The 19232-nt window shown below is 42.3% G+C and overlaps 4 protein-coding genes across 4 annotated transcripts in view; 2 read left to right on the top strand and 2 right to left on the bottom strand.

The window, feature by feature from the left end:
* Positions 1–696: 696 nt before the first annotated feature.
* Positions 697–3563, bottom strand: scrn3 (secernin 3). Its single transcript, XM_080497560.1, has 7 exons — positions 3236–3563; positions 2927–3108; positions 2649–2848; positions 1475–1687; positions 1216–1378; positions 950–1130; positions 697–866 (listed from the first exon to the last, which is right to left on the bottom strand). Exons 1-7 carry the CDS (start codon positions 3389–3391, stop codon positions 705–707), a joined length of 1257 nt encoding a protein of 418 aa, XP_080353686.1. The 5' UTR covers positions 3392–3563; the 3' UTR covers positions 697–704.
* Positions 3564–4180: 617 nt separating this feature from the next.
* cirsr (corepressor of RBPJ and splicing regulator) lies at positions 4181–9270 on the top strand. The gene is made up of 10 exons (XM_080497589.1): positions 4181–4345; positions 5017–5111; positions 5533–5606; positions 5720–5733; positions 6094–6146; positions 6238–6286; positions 6553–6673; positions 7432–7538; positions 7817–7902; positions 8152–9270. The coding sequence occupies exons 1-10, from the start codon at positions 4274–4276 to the stop codon at positions 8801–8803; spliced, it is 1323 nt and encodes a 440-aa protein (XP_080353715.1). The 5' UTR covers positions 4181–4273; the 3' UTR covers positions 8804–9270.
* A 2046-nt stretch (positions 9271–11316) lies between these two features.
* Positions 11317–13408, bottom strand: sp9 (sp9 transcription factor; the record flags this gene model as incomplete). Its single annotated transcript, XM_080497941.1, has 2 exons — positions 13288–13408; positions 11317–12615 (listed from the first exon to the last, which is right to left on the bottom strand). Exons 1-2 carry the CDS (start codon positions 13306–13308, stop codon positions 11317–11319), a joined length of 1320 nt encoding a protein of 439 aa, XP_080354067.1. The 5' UTR covers positions 13309–13408.
* Positions 13409–16733: 3325 nt separating this feature from the next.
* The window catches only part of LOC308131238 (obg-like ATPase 1), a 39979-nt gene continuing 37480 nt past the window's right edge, over positions 16734–19232 (top strand). The window contains exons 1-2 of the mRNA XM_080497890.1: positions 16734–16838; positions 16958–17049. Coding sequence (XP_080354016.1) covers positions 16824–16838; positions 16958–17049 — 107 coding nt within the window. The 5' untranslated portion in view covers positions 16734–16823. The remainder of the gene's footprint in view (positions 16839–16957; positions 17050–19232) is intronic.

Genomic DNA, 19232 nt, shown 5'->3' with positions numbered 1-19232 from the left:
TCCTTATCGAATGAAGTTCGCTTTGCCAATTTAATGCTGTATGACTTGACGTTGATGTGTAACAAATGATGCACTCAGTGGCTATTTTTAAATGTTTCAACAAAGACTTTGCCAGTTAAGGACAAAAGTAGAGACAGTAAAAGCTAACAAACAGTAAAAACAGTGAACAATTTTAACTGAATAGCTTAAATAAGCAGGCACAATTTAAGGGAAAGCCAAAAAAAAAAAAATGTAACAGTTTCAATCAAGCTAAAAATCTAAAGTGTCTTCCATATAAACCTCCTGGCCCTGAAGCTGCTGCTGTCTATTTTATGCTCAGGTATCGCAGTATACTACTGCAATAAATGTAAACTGCTTTGAGATTTTAAAGAGCAAAAGTTTTGTTTTTTTTAACTCAAATGCAGACAACACTGGAGCAAATGTGGTTTTTGGAAATAAATTCACATTTTGTGTCAAGCTTTCTGAGGACAATGTTTGCTTGAAAATAAATTTTATTAATAAACTTTTTTTTTTTACAGGATTGATCGTGATTTCTTACTTAACAGTCAGTTCGTCTAATTTTTACTTATCACTCATGGGGTTTTGTGAATTTCACTGGGTTGTGTTCACGTTGCTTATTTGTTAGTCACGTGACCATGATCGCACAAACAATGATAATGACACTTTATAAACCTGCTTGGTGGCATAGTTACGTTGTGGGCATATCAGTGTTTGTTGTAAACGGCAATCTCTTCCTGAACAGAATTGGAGAACTGGTTTGTCAGATAAATCGACTCGGCAACGCCCTGCATCAGAAACTCCTCCATCTTTTCCATTGTCTTCTTCTCCAGCTGACTCATTCCATCTTGGATCTCCTGTCCTCTGTCCTGTACGGACAAAAACGAGAGCGTAAACTGAGCCGCCTTTAAAAAGGTTCAGGGGAATTGCGGGTTTGAAATGACAACCACACCTTGTTGGATTCAATGATAGCAGCCACCACTTCATGTTTAACAAAGAGCTCATGCTTGCGATCAGGCTTGCTCTGGAAGCGCGGTTTCTTCTTCACTGGGTCGTCTGGACCATAGCTGGGGGAGCAGGTCTCCTTAACGGGTTGGACATCCTTCACGAAGATGAATGGTTTGAACACGGACCTGTTGCACAAGAGCGTTGCGTCAATGATGGTCACGAGTCAACACAAAGTGTGCTTAACTGCTTAAGCGAGATCAGGTTGCGCACCTCTCAGGATCCGGAGTTGCAGTGAAATAGTGAACGGCTGGCAGGGCGGGGTCCGTCGGTATCACAGACACCATGCTTGCTGTTGTCATGAACATGCCCTCCATGTTGATGCCGCTCTCTTTATCCCTGAGGATGTCCATCATTGTCTCTGCAGTGATGTGACCTGAGATTGAAAAACAAAAACAAAAGTCAGCCGACTGCAGTCGAAACACCTTCTGCTTCCAACGACTGCATTTTTCCCACAGCAGCTTCAACTCACCATTGTTCTTTTCCAGCAGCTTCTTCCCCTCGCAGTATCGACTCCCAGAAGCTTCTATTCGAGCCGTGGCCATGAAAGAGTAGACCGAGGCGAAATTGAACTCAGTCTTTCCGTCCCACCAGCCTTTGCTTCGGGCATATTCCCTCATTTCCGGATGCTCCTTGTCTATCTTGGTCGTTATACCATACTGGTTTGAGATGTTGCGATGTCCACCTAGAAAAAGGTTTGAACGTGTCATTTGTGCCGAAGACAGAAGCACTTAAAGGTGTAATCAACAGAATAATTTTGTTTTACTGGAAACTCTTCAGCGATCCAAACAGATATCAGTCTTTCTAAGTCCTATACGAATGAAGACGTTTGAGTTAGAAGTGATACGAAGTCAAGTCTGAGTGGAACGTGCCTGGCAAAATAAATGTAGATGGTGGCGCCCTCTGGTGGGCAGAATATGCAAGTTAAGGCTTTACCCCTTGGACTCGAGATTTTGTTTGAACCTGTACAGACAAGTGTACAACAAACTGCATTAAAGAGGCTTCACTTCTTCCTCTTTTTCTGCATATTGATGTAAACTAAGTAAAGTGGGACGTTGGCATGATTTCACACTCATGGACACAGAATCTGAGGGAGAAAAAGACTGAACGTATCTGGATGATGTGTTTATCAAGGTGGAGCTGATTCACTTCTCTCTCAGTATTATATTTCCTTTTCTCTGACATTTTTGCATATGCATCCTATATCTTTTCTTGCTTTGTTAAAGAGTTGGGTTTTTTTCTTTTAAGGCAATAGCTTCCTACCTCAATCACCTCACTCCATGTACTTGTTCAAACCCCCTGCAGTTGACATATTGCTTCTATCTGCACCCCTAGATTGAGCACCTGCAGAGTGCAGAGTTTGTTCTATTGTCCACTTAATAGTTATAATGCCCATATCTGTAGATGTGTTGAATCATTTTCATTTAATTGTCTCTCTCTTATACTTTTTTAGCTAAACATGTTTAAACCAAACACAGACTATTTGGCTTTACAGACACCAGTATGTAGCTGTGTCTATGTGTTTACCAGGCTTTCACCCACAGTCAGCTGGAATTGGCTCAGTATAAAAGATGGGTGAATAGACAAATGGGCACTTCATGTTAAACCAGTTCTTATTCCAGGCATGATTATTTCTTCCAGCTTACCTTCCACTCTCTCAGCAGCCCAGTGTTTCCCCGAAGTTTCCAGCAGCCATGCCTCCTTCCTGTCCGAGATGAGAAAGCTGTTGTGGTAGGTGAAGCCACATTCATCTTCCATGCACGATCCTCCCTGGCCGTACTTCTCCAGCAGCTCAGTGATCACATCCACGGCTTTCAAAGCTGTCTCTGCCCTCTCAAGTCCAAGTCTGTAAAGATGCAGCGTTACGTCACCACCCAGTGTCATTTAAATGCCATTTGTGTCATTTTATGGTGGGAAAGCTTACCTGACCAGATCCATGCCGAGCAGTGCCTCCTCCTCATCAGCACTCTCTCTGCCCCACACTGCTTCATTCCCAATGCAAACCTGATGCTCATTTGCCCCCATCTCTGCCCCCCACAGCCAAGCAGGTTTGCTCAACACAACTGCAAATGTGTGGGCAACCTGGTCAATCTCAATGTACGTGCACTTTTTTTTTTAAGGAGAGAGAAGAACGAGAAATAGGGGTAAATATAATAATAATGTTAATGATCACCAGGTGGGAATTCATCATGGGAGGATGAGGGGCAATAACAAGTTGCCCTGTGTCACTTACCTCCACCTTCTGCCCTGCGCCATAGTCAGTGGCAGGGAAGTACACAACCTCCTGGACTTCATCGCAAGGCCTGTCGGAGTTCTTCCCAAATATGATGCGTTGTCCCTCAGTGGAGGGGGGCAGAGCCACGAAGGTGTCGCAGGATGATGGAAGCATGGCAGCAAGCCTCAAACTCGACCAAACAATTAAATTAGTCCGTCCAGTAAACACCGATTCATGTATGTGCTCCGTTCAGAAAACAGATATAGTATCTATTCCACACGGTGTTGATGTGAACGTGCGGGACACTTACCGGTGTCCACTGAGTGTTGTCAGTATCAGTTTCTATTCTGTTTCTTTCTGTGGATCTCAAAGTTCACTGACACGGAAACACTACAGCCACCGAGCTGAAGTCAGCTTTATATTCGTGTATATGCCAGGAAGGACTAACGTTTTATTTTCCACTGCATTTTTATAATAGTTATTTTGACATGTAAGAGGGATTCCTCCCCACGGATGAGCATGCCTAATTTCTTTATGCGTTTTTCTTTTTAAACAGATTAACCGTTCGTTTTTAAAAGATCAATCTTGAATCAGATTCATACCTGTATGTGTACATTTATTAAAATAAGCTACGCAGTCTATTTATTGTTTTTCCTGTACATCATATGTGATCATCTTTAGGTTTCAGTTTCCTGCCTTGTTTTGCTGGTGTGAATTACGTAACATAAATATTATTAGCCAGTATGAGGATTTGAATAACAAAGTCAAAATCTGAAAAAGAATAACCCGCAAACATCCAAGGGGATAAAACAACAACATAAACATATTTTATTTTACTTTATTTTGTTTTATTTTATTTGTATTTTATTTCAATTCGTTTTATTTTCAAGCTGTAGTTTCCGGTTTACCGTCCCCGGATATGTTGTCATGAACCATCACGAAACCATCTTCCTGCGGGCCGTGTTGTTTACATCCACAAGAGTCTCCGGTTCGCCGCTCGGTTATCTAAAATTGGCGTTGTTTTTCTTTCTTAGATAGCTTCACGGGTCGTCAGCCATGGGGAAGTCGTTTGCGAACTTCATGTGTAAGAAGGATTTTCATCCTGCGTCGAAATCAAACATCAAGAAGGTAAGAGTCATTAGCCTGATAGCTCGAGAGCTAAGCTCCGTTAGCCGTTAGCTCAGTGCGCTGAAGTCTTATTACTTCCTGTATAAAATACAGGTTTTTATCTGCCAGTAGAAATAGTTTTGCAGAAAATGTAATGTTGCACTTGTGTCATTATTGGGAATACATAAGCTATGATGCGTTTTTATTAGGAATATCAAGTGACAGACGACCAGCTTTTCCAGGATTTGATTGTTCCTCCATATAATAATGTAATTCAATAAACGCTGGAAACGATTACGTTCTCTCTTAGTTATGCTTATTTTCATGAACGAAATCCGGACGACCACTATTACCAGTTGTAGTTCTGCTTTTTTTTTTTAAATGCGTGTTTAATTCAATTCAATTCAATTCAATTCAACTTTATTTATATAGCATCAAACACAACACAGTCATTCCTCGCTGCTTTTAACAAAGAAAATAGAAAAGCCCAACATATCCACATGAACACGCGGGTTTATTTAGAGTTGCATCTGGCTGGGCGCCCTCATAACTTAACTTAACCACAACAAATGTCCTCAGGTACTTAGTGAATTGTCACATGCAAGGGAGAAATCAAACAAACCTGTACATATGAGTGTCTGATCCCTGTGGCTGCTTTGTGTGTGAAGCCCGTTTGTGATCGTCTCTGACAGGTATGGATCGCAGAACAGAAACTCACCTTCGAGAAGACGAAACAAGAAGACCTGATGCAGGCGTATCTGAAAGAGCAGGACACTTACAACAACAGGTTGGATAATTACAAAGTGGAACACTGTGCGTTGGCTCAGGAAGACCCGGGGCTCTGTTTCATTATCTCTTGAAGACCAGATGTGATGTTTGTTTGCTTTTCTTTATGGGTTTATTTTTTGCTGTGATGTGTCCTGTTTTCTAAGTGACTGGAGGCTCGTTCCATCAGTCAGAGATAGTACCATCTAAAAACACGTTGACGTCACGTTTAGTTCTAAAGCGAGCAACAAAAGCAGACGTATTTAATCAAACTGTTGAAGACCCATTCATCCAGTCATTCTGTGAATGGGAAAGATTTCATTCAGCCAACGATCGCAGGACGCGAGTCCTGTTAATACATCCAGTGGAGTTCGTCCTGGGACCTCCTCTTGTTTGTAAAAAAAAAAAAAAAAAGATTCTCATCAGATTGTTTTGTCCTCCAGGCTGTTGATGGGGGATGATCGCGTTAAAAATGGCCTCAATTTCATGTATGAGGCTCCACCTGGAGCGTCGAAAGGTAATTAATGAGTTACACTGCGAAGGCTTGAATGTCAAACAAGACTAATAATCTAACGCTTTATTTATTTATTTACCCCCCCCCCTCTTTCACAACTGCTGTGTGTCCTGAAGAGGAAACCAAAGAGGTAAATAACAGAACCGCTCCTCAAACCCAAAACCAGCTCAAAACTGCATCCAGCATGGGAGAGAGAAAACACGTTTATTCAATCTTTTATTCTCCAGTTACGGTGAAGAGCTGCCTTCAAAATTTCAGTTCTTACACCCCGCGCTCGCACCCGAGCAGGGCGGTTAGTTCACAGTGTGATGGAAGTGACCTTGTCTTGTTTCCTGTGGAAAGTGAATGGAAGCAGCTTTGAGCTCTCGGTTCAACCAATATGCATCCTGACACGTTTTCTTTGGAGTTTGCTTTGGATTTCATTCCACCACACAGAGTGTTTATGTTGTTAAATTAATTCTCAAAGTGCCTTTTTTTTTTTTCTTTTCAGGATGGAGAGGAAGAGTACAAGTTTGAGTGGCAGAAGGGGGCTCCTCGAGAAAAGTAATTATTCACATTATTTCAAAATCAAATGAAGGTTTTTTTTTGTTGTTGTTTTCCACTAACAGAATTCATCTTTCTTTCTGTCTTGTAGGTACGCTAAGGATGACATGAATATTAGAGATCAGCCCTTTGGAATCCAGGTGTGTGAGGAATTTTAGTATATCGAAGGTATTTTATCCTTCCAGCTGCTCATTAAATTAAAGAAAAAACAAAAAAGTGGTTCTGTGGACGTAATGCTTGCGACACACTTTAGATTTATTATAACGTATACCAATATTCAAAGAAATATACACCCACGGTTTCTAAAGTAAGTAGTGAAGCATATTGTGAATAAATCCGTTTCATTTTCTAATCGGCATTTCTGCTTGCAACTGTTACTGGACTTTTCCCTTTTGAATTTCCTCAGGTTCGCAATGTGCGGTGCATCAAATGTCACAAGTGGGGCCACGTGAACACAGACAGAGAGTGTCCTCTGTACGGGCTGTCGGGCATCAATGCCAGTGCCGTGACCTCAGAGGAACCTGCAGGTACGCAAGGTCGCTGCGGGAAGTGGAGAAAATTTAATCAAATAATCTTCATGTTTTTTTTTTTAAAGTGAGTAAATCTTACTGATACATCACAGGATTCATGTAAAAAGGATTTTTTTGAAACGGCTGAATTGTTTGCAAGTAGCTCCTCGTGCTAAGATTGGTTTTATTTTTATCTATGGAAATAAGTGTTTATTTATTGACGGCATCGTCAACATGCTGTCAGTGGAGGAATAGAAAACCAGGTGCCAGAATATGGAGGCGGTTGTTGTTGGGGTTTTTTTTTTCTTTTCTTTCGGGGCGGGGGGGGGGTTTGTCTGTCGCACACTTAGCAACAGGTACACGTAGCCTGACTTGTAGCTGTCAGGGTTCAGCTGGAGCTCCCGGCCCCGGGCTGATTCGCGACTCGCGCAATCAGGGAGTTGAGTAGTAAAGTAATAATGTTTACCCTGGGAGAGTCCAGTCAGTGGTGTTGATGGTGGAGTGCTGTAATGGTCCCACCCCACCCCACCCCCCACCCCACCTCCTGTGCTGGGAGGGAGAAAAAAGAAAAAATGTAATTATTGTGTATTCTGATTCCTCTAACTGCTGCTTTGGCAGAGAATGATATTGTATGATTTGCTCAGCCGGATGTGGAGTGAGTTGATTTGATGTCCCATTCTGTTAACAAAGCCGCCTCTGAAATCCCCACTGTGGAGATAGTGGATGGTATGGGCTCCACATCAATGGGACTCTGAAGCTGTGATTTGTGCCAACAGGTCCGTCGATGCACCCCTCCGAGTTAATGGCGGAGATGCGAAACAGTGGGTTTGCCCTGAAAAGATGTGTCCTTGGTAGGAATTCTACTGTTTGCGATCCATCGCAGGTAATCGTCCGCCTCACACTGTCATCCCACGTGCGCGTCAGGCGGCGTACCGACGCGCGCTCGCCATACCCTTGAGACCGAGAACAAACTAACTATAGCTTTGCTCTCGTCTCGCCACGACGTGCATTTGCACAAAAGTAGACGGGTGTATTCGCAACTCAAGTCAAGAGAATTTTTTTTTTTTTTTAAAGGTGTTCAGCTGTAATCGGATATAGATTTTCTGTTGAGTATCATATTTTTTTTCATTTTTCATTTGTATTTGCTGCGTGTGTTTGTAGGATTACGTCGCCAGTGAGGAAGAGGAAGATCCCGAAGTGGAGTTTCTGAAGTCATTGAGCACCAAACAGAAACAGAAACTCCTCCGGTACAAATTAGGCACACATTTCCTCTCTTTTATATATTATATTATATTTATATTAATGTAAATTAAATATTTATTTCACATTGCTGAAATGAATTGCCATCCAGTGTTTGTAATTTAATATAGCGTTGTATCAAACCGGGTACATGTCTTGCTATTTATTTATATTTGAGACTGATGAAAGTCTGTTGGAATTGAAACAATAATATTGTGAGATTTATGGTAACGGTGAATCACGCGTTCGCTTCGCAGGAAGCTCGATCGGTTAGAGAAGCAGAAGGCCAAGAAGAAGAAGAAGAAGAGCAAGAAGCAGAAGAAGAAGAGCAAAAGGAAACACAGGAAGAAGGCTGAAAGCAGCGACAGCTCCAGCGACTCCTCCAGCAGCAGCAGCAGCAGTGACAGCGGCTCAGATTCAGACAGTCGGGGCAAGTCCAAGAGCCAAAAGGAAAGCGGGAAGAAGAAGAAGAAAAGGGATCCCCGTCGGGATAACGGCTCCGATGGAGAGCGGCGAGTCACGAGCGGGAGGAAGGTCTCCTCTCACCGGAGCAGGTCACGGAGCGATTGCGGCCGGGCGAGGGCGGAGAGGGGAAGGGGCAGCCCGGAGAGGAAGACCCCGCCGCGGGGAGGTCAAGAGAGGAAGGGGCACGGCGGCGGCGGGGACGGACGCGGGCCGAGCGGCGCCAGGTCCGCCGTGGACGGACGCGGGAGCCGCGAGGGGGACGGCGGGGACCGGGGTAAAGACGGACGTCGCGGCGGCGACGGGGAGAGGAACAGAAGCGGCGCCGAGGGGAAGAGGGGCAGAACAGCGGATGGGAGGAGTAGAAGCAGAGAGAGGAGGAGAGAAAGGGAGGGCAGGGGACGGAGCAGGAGCAGGAGTCGAGACGGAGCCAAAAGAAGGCAGTGAGATCGGATTTCCACCCAGCAAACACTGAAAATATGGTGCATGTTGGTGGGAAAACAAGAAAAGAAAAAAACAAGTAGAAATTGTGTGTTGGTCTCGTTTTCCTCCAGCAGAGGGAAGCAATCGACAGAAAATGTGCAGCTGCAGCTCGTGAACCGCTCCAATTGATTGATTACAGTCGGAATCAATTTGCATCTGATCTGGCGAATGTAAAATATTTGCGCAATTCTATCGGTCAACTTAAAGTCAAAGTGGTGAAGCCACGGGTTAAATCTTATTTTCACTTGTCTATTTTTTATTTTATTTGAAAAGAGGGAAACAGATTTGTGCGCGTTTTGTTGCTTATGGCTCAAATCCCTGAGTTTTTGGTTTTCTTATTTTAAATGCACACATTTTTGTTTAATGTCGCTCGTCCTTAAATTACATGTCATGATAGATTCAGTTCAAATAAATGTGTCCGCTGACTATTACCTCGTTTCCTATTTTTGTTCTTTATTCTCTGGACACCTGCTGGATTTATTACACTAACTAGAATTTGCTCTTTTTTTTTTTTTTACTGACCTGAGAATCTTTTCAGATTTGATTTAGGCCTTAAATTAAGTCTTGTTTAATGGCGTTTTCATAAAGTCAGAAAATAAATTTTTGCATATTTATTTTTCTTTCGTGAGGATTCAGTCTATGAAACGAAAGCAAACATGGGACGGATAAAGAAGAAACAACTGCGTTCATCAAACTCGCCATTTGATTTTCTATTCATAAAATACGTCATATTGTAAATCTATAGGCCTTAAATTCACCGTTTTCTTATTTTTCACGAGGAATGTTTTTTTTTTTAAAGCCAAATACAATTTAAGAACAAGTGTCTGAAAATTATAGCACTTATATTTTAAAATATATATTTAACATTTTTACTGAGGATTTAGCTTTTTCACTTTTCTTTTCTTTTCTTTTTTTTAATTTTAAATCGCAAATCTAATTTGATGTTTTTCGGTGGCTTCTTTTTAAAGCCGCTGTTTCACAAGGGGAAATGAAAATAATTTCCCTCGATTGCCTTCTGGTCAATTTAACGTCCTCTTTAAAAAAAGAAAGAAAAGAAAACCAGGGTGTCTGGATGAGATGCTTTTCCATGTTCCCATCCTGGATCCAGGCTGTAATTATTCCCGGGCTTTCTCTTTGAGGGATCGGACGCTGCACTGGGTAAGCACAAAGAAGTCAGAGAGCATCCTTGAACCCTTTCAATACGGGGCCACTGATATTCAAATAACACGCAGGCGCCATTTGACTGCGTCGTGCAAAGAGCATTTCAAATTCAACATTTGCATTTGACTCTTTGCCCCTTTTCTCTTTCGAAAGTTTAAAAAACTGTTCCCAGAACATTTATGTGGCTCCTGGCAAGGCTGGGAAGAAGGAAAAAAAAAAAGAAAAAGAAAGAAGAAGCCATATCCTTATTCTCGGTCCATCGATTGGTATGCAAATTAAAGCAGTTAATTTGGACAATTAGAATAAATATTCGGGGACCTTTGTCAGCGAAGCCCCTCGGAAACCCCCGATAAAGTGAAACTGAACAAAAGATGTCTCGGCGATTAATTAGATATTTGATAAGACACGAATCCCTAATCGCAAATACAAGACACATGGGGCTGCGATGTGCTCCAAGTCATAATTAATACCATTTAACAAGATTTTCATTTGGCCATGAAATGTCTTTTCCGGGGCATTAAGCATCGATTTATTCCATAGGGGAAATAGTGAAAGTCAAGGTATTGTAGGTTATTTTAAGAAAAAGAAAAATCCCACCAGCAACATACAGTGAGTGATTTTTTTTTTTTAAAACAAAATAAATTAAAAATAAATACTAACAAATAAACTAAGAAAATATAAATTCTACATCACACAATTACAGCCTTTTTTGAGATGTTTTAATTACGATAAAATGAAAGTCTTATACGTGTGACTTTATACAGGTAAACATTTATATATAGATTTTTTTTTTTTTTAGCAAAGAAATAAAATGGTTAACCAAAGGTTAAAAAAAAGCTGTGTACATACATTATCCACAAAGTGCGTCCAAAGTAAACTCCCTGATTTCCAGGATTACCAACACGAATAAAACAATCAGAGCCGAACATTTACATGAAAATAACACAGAGTTTAGTGGTCAATATACAAGATGGAACTCACATTGTCCAACCAAAAGTTCAACAGGTTTCGCGCATTTCTTTTTTTTTTTTTTTCCCAAGTTGTCCCTAAAAATGCTCCCAAAAGGCCTTAACACTGTAAATCACTCTTTTCTTTAAATGAATTTACGAATGACATACTCGTCACGCCCGTGGAGAAATTTTTTTTCTTTATTTTCCCATGTTGCAATCGCTTTCTGTAAATATTTTTCTCCTTGTATTGTCTGTCAGAGAGGACCCGTTTTCATCGCTGTGCAGTTTTTGTGTTTATTTCATTTTTATTTTTTTTTGGAGGGGGGGGGCGAGGGGGGGGGGGCGAATAGTTTTTGATTTGCAGCCTCACGGCTCGTCGTGGGGAGACGGATCCTTAACAGTGAGTCGGGGGTTCACACCCTCCAAAATAAGTTCGGGGGACTCGGACCGCGGCGTCTCCAGGTTACTGGTGTCGGTGTCACTGTCGCTGCCCTTTTTCCCTCCGCCGCCCGCCGTGTGCGTTTTGATGTGCTTGCTCAAATGGTCACTGCGCATGAAGCGCTTGTTGCACACCGGGCACGCGAACCGTTTCTCGCCGGTGTGGGTGCGCAGGTGTCTCTGCAGCTCGTCGGACCGCGTGAACCTTTTGCCACAGAAAAGCCAGTTGCAGACAAAAGGCCGCTCACCGGTGTGCCACCTCAAGTGCGCCTTGAGGTGCGACGTCTTGCCGTACACTTTCCCGCAGCCCGGGATGTGGCAGCTGTGGAGTCCCTTCCGCCGCAGGCTGGCCCCGGCGGGGCCCAGCCGCTCGGCCTCCTGGCAGTTCGGACAGTCACACGTCGCCCTGCCGGAGTACCGCCGGGACGACCGTGACGAGCTGCTAATTCCCGAGCCGCCCCCCGAAATCATGGCGTTGGCGGCCGAAGCGTCCGTGTAGGTGGGGATGACGGTTTTGAAGCCGTCCTGCGTTAACAGGTGCTGGCTGGTGGAGAGGAGGTGCGACGCGGTGGGGCTGATCCCGGTGGAGCTGAACGCCGAGTGGGTCAGCGAGGAGAAGTCCGGGTTGTAGCCACTCAGCTGGGAGTGGATCGCCTGCGGGGTCCCGGAGTGCAGCGAGGTCTGGAGGGAGCCCGCGGGGTTCTGGACGTCGAGCCACGAGCCCGGGTTGGTGTGGACGTCCCACCACGAGGACGCGCCGTTGGCGACGTCGCCGGAGATGGTGGAGTGGAAACCGGTCTTGTACCACGACTCGTACGGGTGCGCCATGCCCACCCGGGGGTACAGAGTCTCTGCCGACGTGTGGACTTTGGAGATAAAAGCCGACTGTCCCGACTCCTGCGTCGTGACGCTCGCCGAGTTGGAAAACAGACCGCTGTACTCTGTGGAAAAGGCGGACGACGTCGGGGAGGTGGAGGCCAAGCAAAACGCGCTGTTGCCCGTGCCGCTGGTCGGTGTTAGTCCTGTCGACGCGCGGCTCGTTGCTACCGTGAAACCCGGCAGACTGGATCCCAAGTTGCAGCTGGAGGAGGATCTTTTCCACGGATGAAATCCACCCTTCGAGAAAGCGCTGGAGTCGGGTAAAGTTGTGAGGGGACTGGTGTTGCCGATTTTGTTGCAGGTTGCAGCCAGCATAGCGAGAGGTGTAGTTCCAAAACGTGGTTCTTCCTGGAGGAAAATGAAAAAACAAAACAAAAACAAAACACAAAAAGTTGGCCTTTTAGACATTAAACTGCTTCACAAAGCACGGCCTCAACAACACCAATTCAATTCTCTAAACGTACTTTTACAATTTCATAGTGACTATGGACTCTGAAATATATCCCCCCAGCAAAGAATGTAGCGTTTGTTTATAAAGTCAGTATCAAAATGAAACCTGAAGTGTGTCCCGATGTCTCCCCGCCCTTGAGAGCCTCTGTCATGTATGCCGGTGCCAAACAATAGTCATTCACTGGAATCAGGTGTATGAGCAGGCTTTCAAAATATCCAGATTTCCATGATCGAGATTGAAAAATCATTAAGTTAGAGTCATAAACACTGATATGACTTTTTTATTTTCAATAATTCACCGCACTTGGTATAAAATGCTGCATGTAAAAACAAAGTTTGAAGAGCTCCTGACACTCTTTGTCCCAGAGTCAATTATTTTAACAACAAACTGCCACTTGAAAGAATTTGAGCAACCTGATAGTACACAACAGTGCATTATTTCACACACGGGAACTAATCCACTGTTATAAAGCTGCGGGAATATTTAGTTCCAGAAAGAAAGGCAACGACAATAACTTTGACGCGCAACTTTTTGTTTTTGTGTGCGTAAAAAAACAAAATCCAACTCACCCCAAGTATTGACGTAGCCATATCCAGGGTCTGTTCTGTGATGAGAGTGTTTGTGATTTCAGTGCTGTATGGCTCCAATTTGAATCCGATTTGCCGTGTGGACGCGGGTCACACGGGTTCTCTCCTGGCTCTCGGCTCCCAACACTACCTAGTTGTAGTTCGCGTGTTCTTTGAAGTACAGCTGGCGAGGACGCGCGGCCAATCCGACGCGCGCATCCGTGTCTGGGGTTTGAAGTCAGCCAATGAGGGAACGGACCGCAGACACAAACTGCAAAAACCCCGCCGTCAATCATCTGTTGTGCAGCCTCTGCTCAGACTGTCATACAAGACACGATTTGGTATTTTTTTTTGTTTTTTAAATGGAAACAGTTATTTTTATGTTATTCTCACACGAAGGCTCAATGTTTCATTCCATTGCAGAATTGAGCTCACGCGTCTTTTTCCGCAAGAGGTAAGCTTTTTAATGATTCTATGGATTCCGAGGACACTTGTGAGTGTGATTTGTAATATTCAGATCATGCGCGGCACGTCAAACGAGAAAGTGGATTTAAACACGGCGGAACAGTTTGAGAGGTAACTTGGAAACGACTTTGTCAAAAGAAGCGGTGTTGCTTCGCTGCTGCGTTGGCAACATGGCACAATGAACGCAGTGAGAAACCATCGGTCTTATATGCTCTATCCAACATTTTCTATTTGTTTACATTTGTTTAAAAAAATAAATAAATAGAGACGCGTTCAGTTTAGCGAGAAACAGGACGGACAGCAGTCACTTCTCTGACTTCTCCAAGTTACACTATTTATCATCTGATCCGAGTCGCTGCTTGTGTGAAGTAAATATATATATACGATTTTGTTCTGTCAGCCCGTCGTTAAAAAACAAAACAAAAAAAAAAAAACAAAGCAAAACAAGAACGTCCAACCAAAACATGCGCGCGTCTGTGGTCACGCGTGTGGACGTGTTTGCGCGCAACCGTGCCCCCTTCTTCCTTGTTGGGGGGAGGGGGGTGGGGGGGTTCAGGTGAGGGGTTAATTAAAAATGACAGCTCGCTTTATCGGCGCATATAGCCGAATTTTTTTATTATTATTTTTTTTTAAAGACATATTTTGTGGACGGATAAAGTTTCCGCACCTCGCGGACACCTGCTGTAAGGCCGCCACGCGAGCCAATTAAAACAGATTTTTTTTTTTTTTAATTTATCAAGAGGCAGATTTGTCCTGTCGCCGAGGAATCACATTTAACGCCAGTCTAATCACGCATTCAGTTAAACTGTAGACACAGAGGAAGATGCCGTCGTTCACCAATGTTCCTAAACTCGACATTCTTATATAAATATATTTTAGATATATATATATATATATATATATATATATACTCTCTCTCTGAATACAATTCAACAAAGCCCGAATATTTCATAGCTTGTTAAAACGCTCAGGGATAATTGCCATAATGTAAAATTGACCTGCTCTGATGTGATTCATCATCCCTCTAAAAGTTAAAGCAATTTTCCACAGAAAGGCTTGACCGAAAGATGTGCATTACAGTATTCAAAACGGGCGAATAATGCTCTATTATGGAGTGTGAATGCTGCCAGTAAACACTGGCGCAATTTGTTCAACTACTCCCTTTTTTTGCTTTAAAACCCACCTTTTGAAGGGTGAATAAAAATCAGTCTCATCAAACACTGAGCGCTGCCAAGAAAATGGAATCATTTTTTGCAATCATGACAATTTGGCTTGTGTTGTTAACAGTATTAAAAGTCTATTCTACATAAGCAGAGTTGATTGTTGCTAAAGAAGGTAAATTAATTCCAGCGTCATATAATATTTGATGCACAGTGCGAGTATCTCTATTTGATTTAATTCCCTGCTATAGCACGCAGTAAAAATGTTTTCACCCATTAAATGTTTTTAGATGATTATTCAATAATAACACACTTTCATATTTTCCAAGTTAAATTAAAATGAGTTCGTTTTTTCTTTGCACCTGATTATTTGTGTTGTATTATATCTTAATGACCAGCAGTGTCCCCGTTCAAATAACTTTAATGACCCCCTCTAATCCTCACAAAAATATACACTTGGGTCACATAATCCTCATGCACGGGTGGGTACATATTTATTTTAATTTATCTCTGAAAGAAATTTGTTGTATTTGCCAGGAGAAACAAGAGTGATTTGGGGGGTGTGGGTGTGAGGATGTGTATTTGACAGAAGAAGGGTGAACATAATCTCGCCTTGTCATTCAAGTGAGAATTTTGAGTTGAATCTGTAATTCTGGACTCTATTCATGAGCACTTCTCTGTGGCAATTAGGAGCCTATTACAAGCCATTAGATTGATCAATGTACCTTAAACAATGGGAATGATTTATTTGGTCGAACAAAACGCTCTGCATCTATTGTGATGAGTCTAAGTGGGGGTGCATCTATCAACAAAAGATAAATGATTAATTCAAACCTATTCATTTAAATTCTTTTTACAAAGCCGGCCTCTCTTGCCTCAAATCCAGATTATTAGAGCCTCATTTTCTGCATGTTAAACTACACAGGCCGTTGGATTGGGCAATGGTTTTTGGTTGTGCCCCTGTGTGCTTTAATTTGTATTTCTGCAGAGGGAACTTTATTTGAGGATGTTTAACTAATTGTTGCAATTTCGAGTGCTCATGTGTCTGCACCTGTTTCTCTCTAAGGGCTCTGGGGTGAACTGTGAGTCAAAAGGTGTTTATCTTTATGCTGATATGTACATTAAAAATACATCTGATCCCCATTTGCGTCACGTCAGGTCTGTGGAGTCTCAGTAAATAGAAAGGTGAGATGCTTCTCCTGAACATGTCTTAATTTTGTCCTGTCGAAGATTTCCCACGGTTATTTTCTATATCGTAGTTATTGGTAGAAAGCCAAAGATATTTATTTGTATTGCCAGGCCTGCATTTCTTTCCCCACGCGCCAACAGCTTAGAGTTATTATGTCGCACATTAAGATTTCCACCTTATTCACATTTTAGTGCCATGTAAACAGAGCTCACACTATAGGATCAACATGCATAACTGAAACAAGCCATTAGTCTATTAGGTTTTATTGCTGCAGGAAATCAATACGCTATGAAATGAGAAGACATGACAAAATTGCTCCGACCTGTCAGCACTGAGACACAACTTCTGAGTGTCTTCAGTGAAATGCTGAAGCTGATCTCTCGGATGTTGATAGAAAAGAAGACAATACCGTCAAGGACAAAGTATATCTTTAATGACAATTCCTGCAGTATATGTGTGGGGGGTAACCCAACAGGAGCTCACCAACTTCCATCAATATTATCAACAGCTAAATATGGAGCTGCAGGTCAGCCTGCCAGCTCACAGTGTCAACTTTCATTTCCACCAGGCTGCATGTTCTATTTTGAGCCGAGGGAGTGAACAAGTTAAAGCTCAGTCCACTGCCTGCATGTGAGGACTGGAGCTTTGCACATTTTCTGTCAATGAAATTGTTTTTGGATTCGATGAGCGGTTGTGGAACTCATTGAAAAACGTTAGCGTGAGAAATGGCTCCAAAAAAGGTGCGTTTTTTTGTTGTGGAATAGATCTTTTCGTTTTTTGGTTTTTTTTTTTCAAAGAGCATGCATTGTAGCTGATGTAATGGCAGTTGCTCTTTCTGACTGTACACATTTCCACATAGGGAAAGGGAGGTGATGTCCCAAAGCCACTGCCACTAATTGGAAGATTTGGGACTTCACTGAGAATAGGAGTCGTTGGCCTGCCCAATGTTGGGTAAGTAAACTTCTCGTTTATTTTTGTGGACACTCCAGACTTCTCCCTGCATTTTTTTTAAATGCGTGTCCTGTCTGCTTTAAAAAATATATCTGCAATCACTGGCATATAAATGTAGAAAAGGCAGGATATAAACCAAGTGTGTTTCAAAAGATGCAGGAAATTGTTGACTTTGTTTAAAGGTTCCTCCGCATTCATATTCTGTGACCCAATTTGTATAATCTACATGATTGGAACGTATACGCCAGCTTCACAATATTTATGCTGCTTTCAATGACTGCATGTGGAAAATGTGTCTCGCCACAAGTGTGGGCTCTCGAGTCTAAAGCCATGCGTGCCCCCAGTAGCCAGGGATCATATCTCACAAGTGCTCTTCAACTTATGTCTTCCCTTACATGTATCCCAACTTTTTAAATGGTAGTGTGTGTGTGAGTGACTTTTTTTTTTTTTTTTTTTTAATGAAAACAGCTTCAGACTCTCCTGTTTTCTTTTTCTATTTAAAGTGTCGCAGCAGAAAAGTGTTAGGCTTGTGGGTAAACCTGTGACAGTAAAGAGCTCCCTCTCATTAAAAACCCATTGAAAATGGTTGAAGCAGCTTTTATTCTTGGTTTGAGTCTGTTGCATATGGGCTTGTATTATTGTGGAACCATTGTGTTTTAATTAGAGAAAATAGAAGCTTAATCCTGTCACGTCTTTTTCATGAGGGTGTACCACTATTCCCAAGATTTGAATGAGCCTACATGCAAACAAGTGAATATTAATGTGTACTCTTTCAACTGTTTAATACTGCTGGAAAAAAACAACACATTGTTAAGCCCTTATGTGCAACTTACACAATTGAAAAGTATGATACACTTAAGACTAGTGCAAGTGGTGGCATGTCTATTTTCTAAACATATGTTTATTCTTTGAACGTATTTATATTGAAGACCCTTCTGTACAAATGATACACAGAGTCCAAGATCCACTTAGAAATACATCTAGTTGAGGGAATTTGCAGTCAAGAAATACTGAAATATGTGTAATTTCAGTCACTTCAATGCCTTTCAATTAATTCCGTTACATGTAAATGGAAGACTAAAGTGTGTATCCACACTCACTTTAAAGTGTTTGAGGTCTAGAAACATATTTTATTCACACTTTGGGGTTGAAATGTTCATTTTTTTAAGTATTTCAATGAGTGTCCTAAAGAGTTCAATGAATGAATGCATTATCAAACTATTGTTTTGAATTTCCACTTATCACTCATCATAACACACACTGGTCAAAGGTCAGGCCACACTGGACGACTCTGTGGGCAAATCACAGGTAAAAGGAAAAAAAAAAAAAATTACACACACTTATACTAACACATTTGTATCTCGGGCAATTTGTAAGTTAAGAGGTTGACATATTGTTTGTATGTCAGACCGGGTCCATTTTGTCAGCATCTACCAAGACCTTCAACAACATCGAGTAATCACTGAGCTGACCCCGAGTGACTCTGTTCAGCCTCCACCGAGACACAGGAAGGGCTCCGGTGATGCTCGTCCACTCTTCAGACAACAGATTCTCATCTAAGCAGGACTACAAAACAATTGCTACACCTGAAGAATATTCAAGGAAGAAATTTGCAGCTTCTGTGAGATATCATCCAGATCCTTTATATACATATATTTCCAATAGAAGTTACAGTCTGTTTCGGTGAAGCTACAGAAATTCAAATGTGTATATATTTAGTGGGGTTTTTTTTGGTTGTGGAGGGAAATACTTGCGAGAAACTCATTTTTTGGCAGACGTGCGTTCACATGTCGTGTGTGCTGGTATTTGTTTTGTCAGGTTTTAGAGATTATTGCAACAGAAATCCAACCCTCTGGTGTCCACTGATTTCCTTTCTCACCACAGCGAAACCACAATTTCTTCCTGGGATAAGAAGTAGAACTGACTGAGGTTGTGGCCTGCCACACCACATTTGTGTCAAAGTACAACTTGTCAACCCTCCTATGGTTTCTTCATGAATGAACTATGCTCAGATGCCAGCCAGCTGTTAACTGGGCGTAACTGACCATTCTTCACACACGGGGAAACTTGAGAGCACGATTCAGCCAACCTTTCAGCCATTTCTACTTCGACCAGCACATGTGCTCACTGTTTACTGTCGTTCTCCTGCTCAGGAAAAACTTTAATCCTCATCTACTTAATCC

This window comes from Blennius ocellaris (genome assembly GCF_963422515.1).
Source record: "Blennius ocellaris genome assembly, chromosome: 6".
Classification (NCBI taxonomy): Eukaryota; Metazoa; Chordata; class Actinopteri; order Blenniiformes; family Blenniidae; genus Blennius; species Blennius ocellaris.
This window is presented reverse-complemented; position numbering and strand designations above follow the sequence as displayed.

Bases quoted from the DNA above. Each gene is read 5' to 3' on its own strand.
- scrn3 (XM_080497560.1), bottom strand. From the start codon at position 3,391: ATGCTTCCATCATCCTGCGACACCTTCGTGGCTCTGCCCCCCTCCACT. The intron at 2,849-2,926 runs GTAAGCTTTCCC...GCATCTTTACAG, and splicing joins CTCGGCATGGATCTGGTCAG to ACTTGGACTTGAGAGGGCAG. The intron at 867-949 runs GTGTGGTTGTCA...TTGTCCGTACAG, and splicing joins CTATCATTGAATCCAACAAG to GACAGAGGACAGGAGATCCA.
- cirsr (XM_080497589.1), top strand. From the start codon at position 4,274: ATGGGGAAGTCGTTTGCGAACTTCATGTGTAAGAAGGATTTTCATCCT. The intron at 7,539-7,816 runs GTAATCGTCCGC...GTGTGTTTGTAG, and splicing joins CTGTTTGCGATCCATCGCAG to GATTACGTCGCCAGTGAGGA. The intron at 7,903-8,151 runs GTACAAATTAGG...TTCGCTTCGCAG, and splicing joins CAGAAACAGAAACTCCTCCG to GAAGCTCGATCGGTTAGAGA.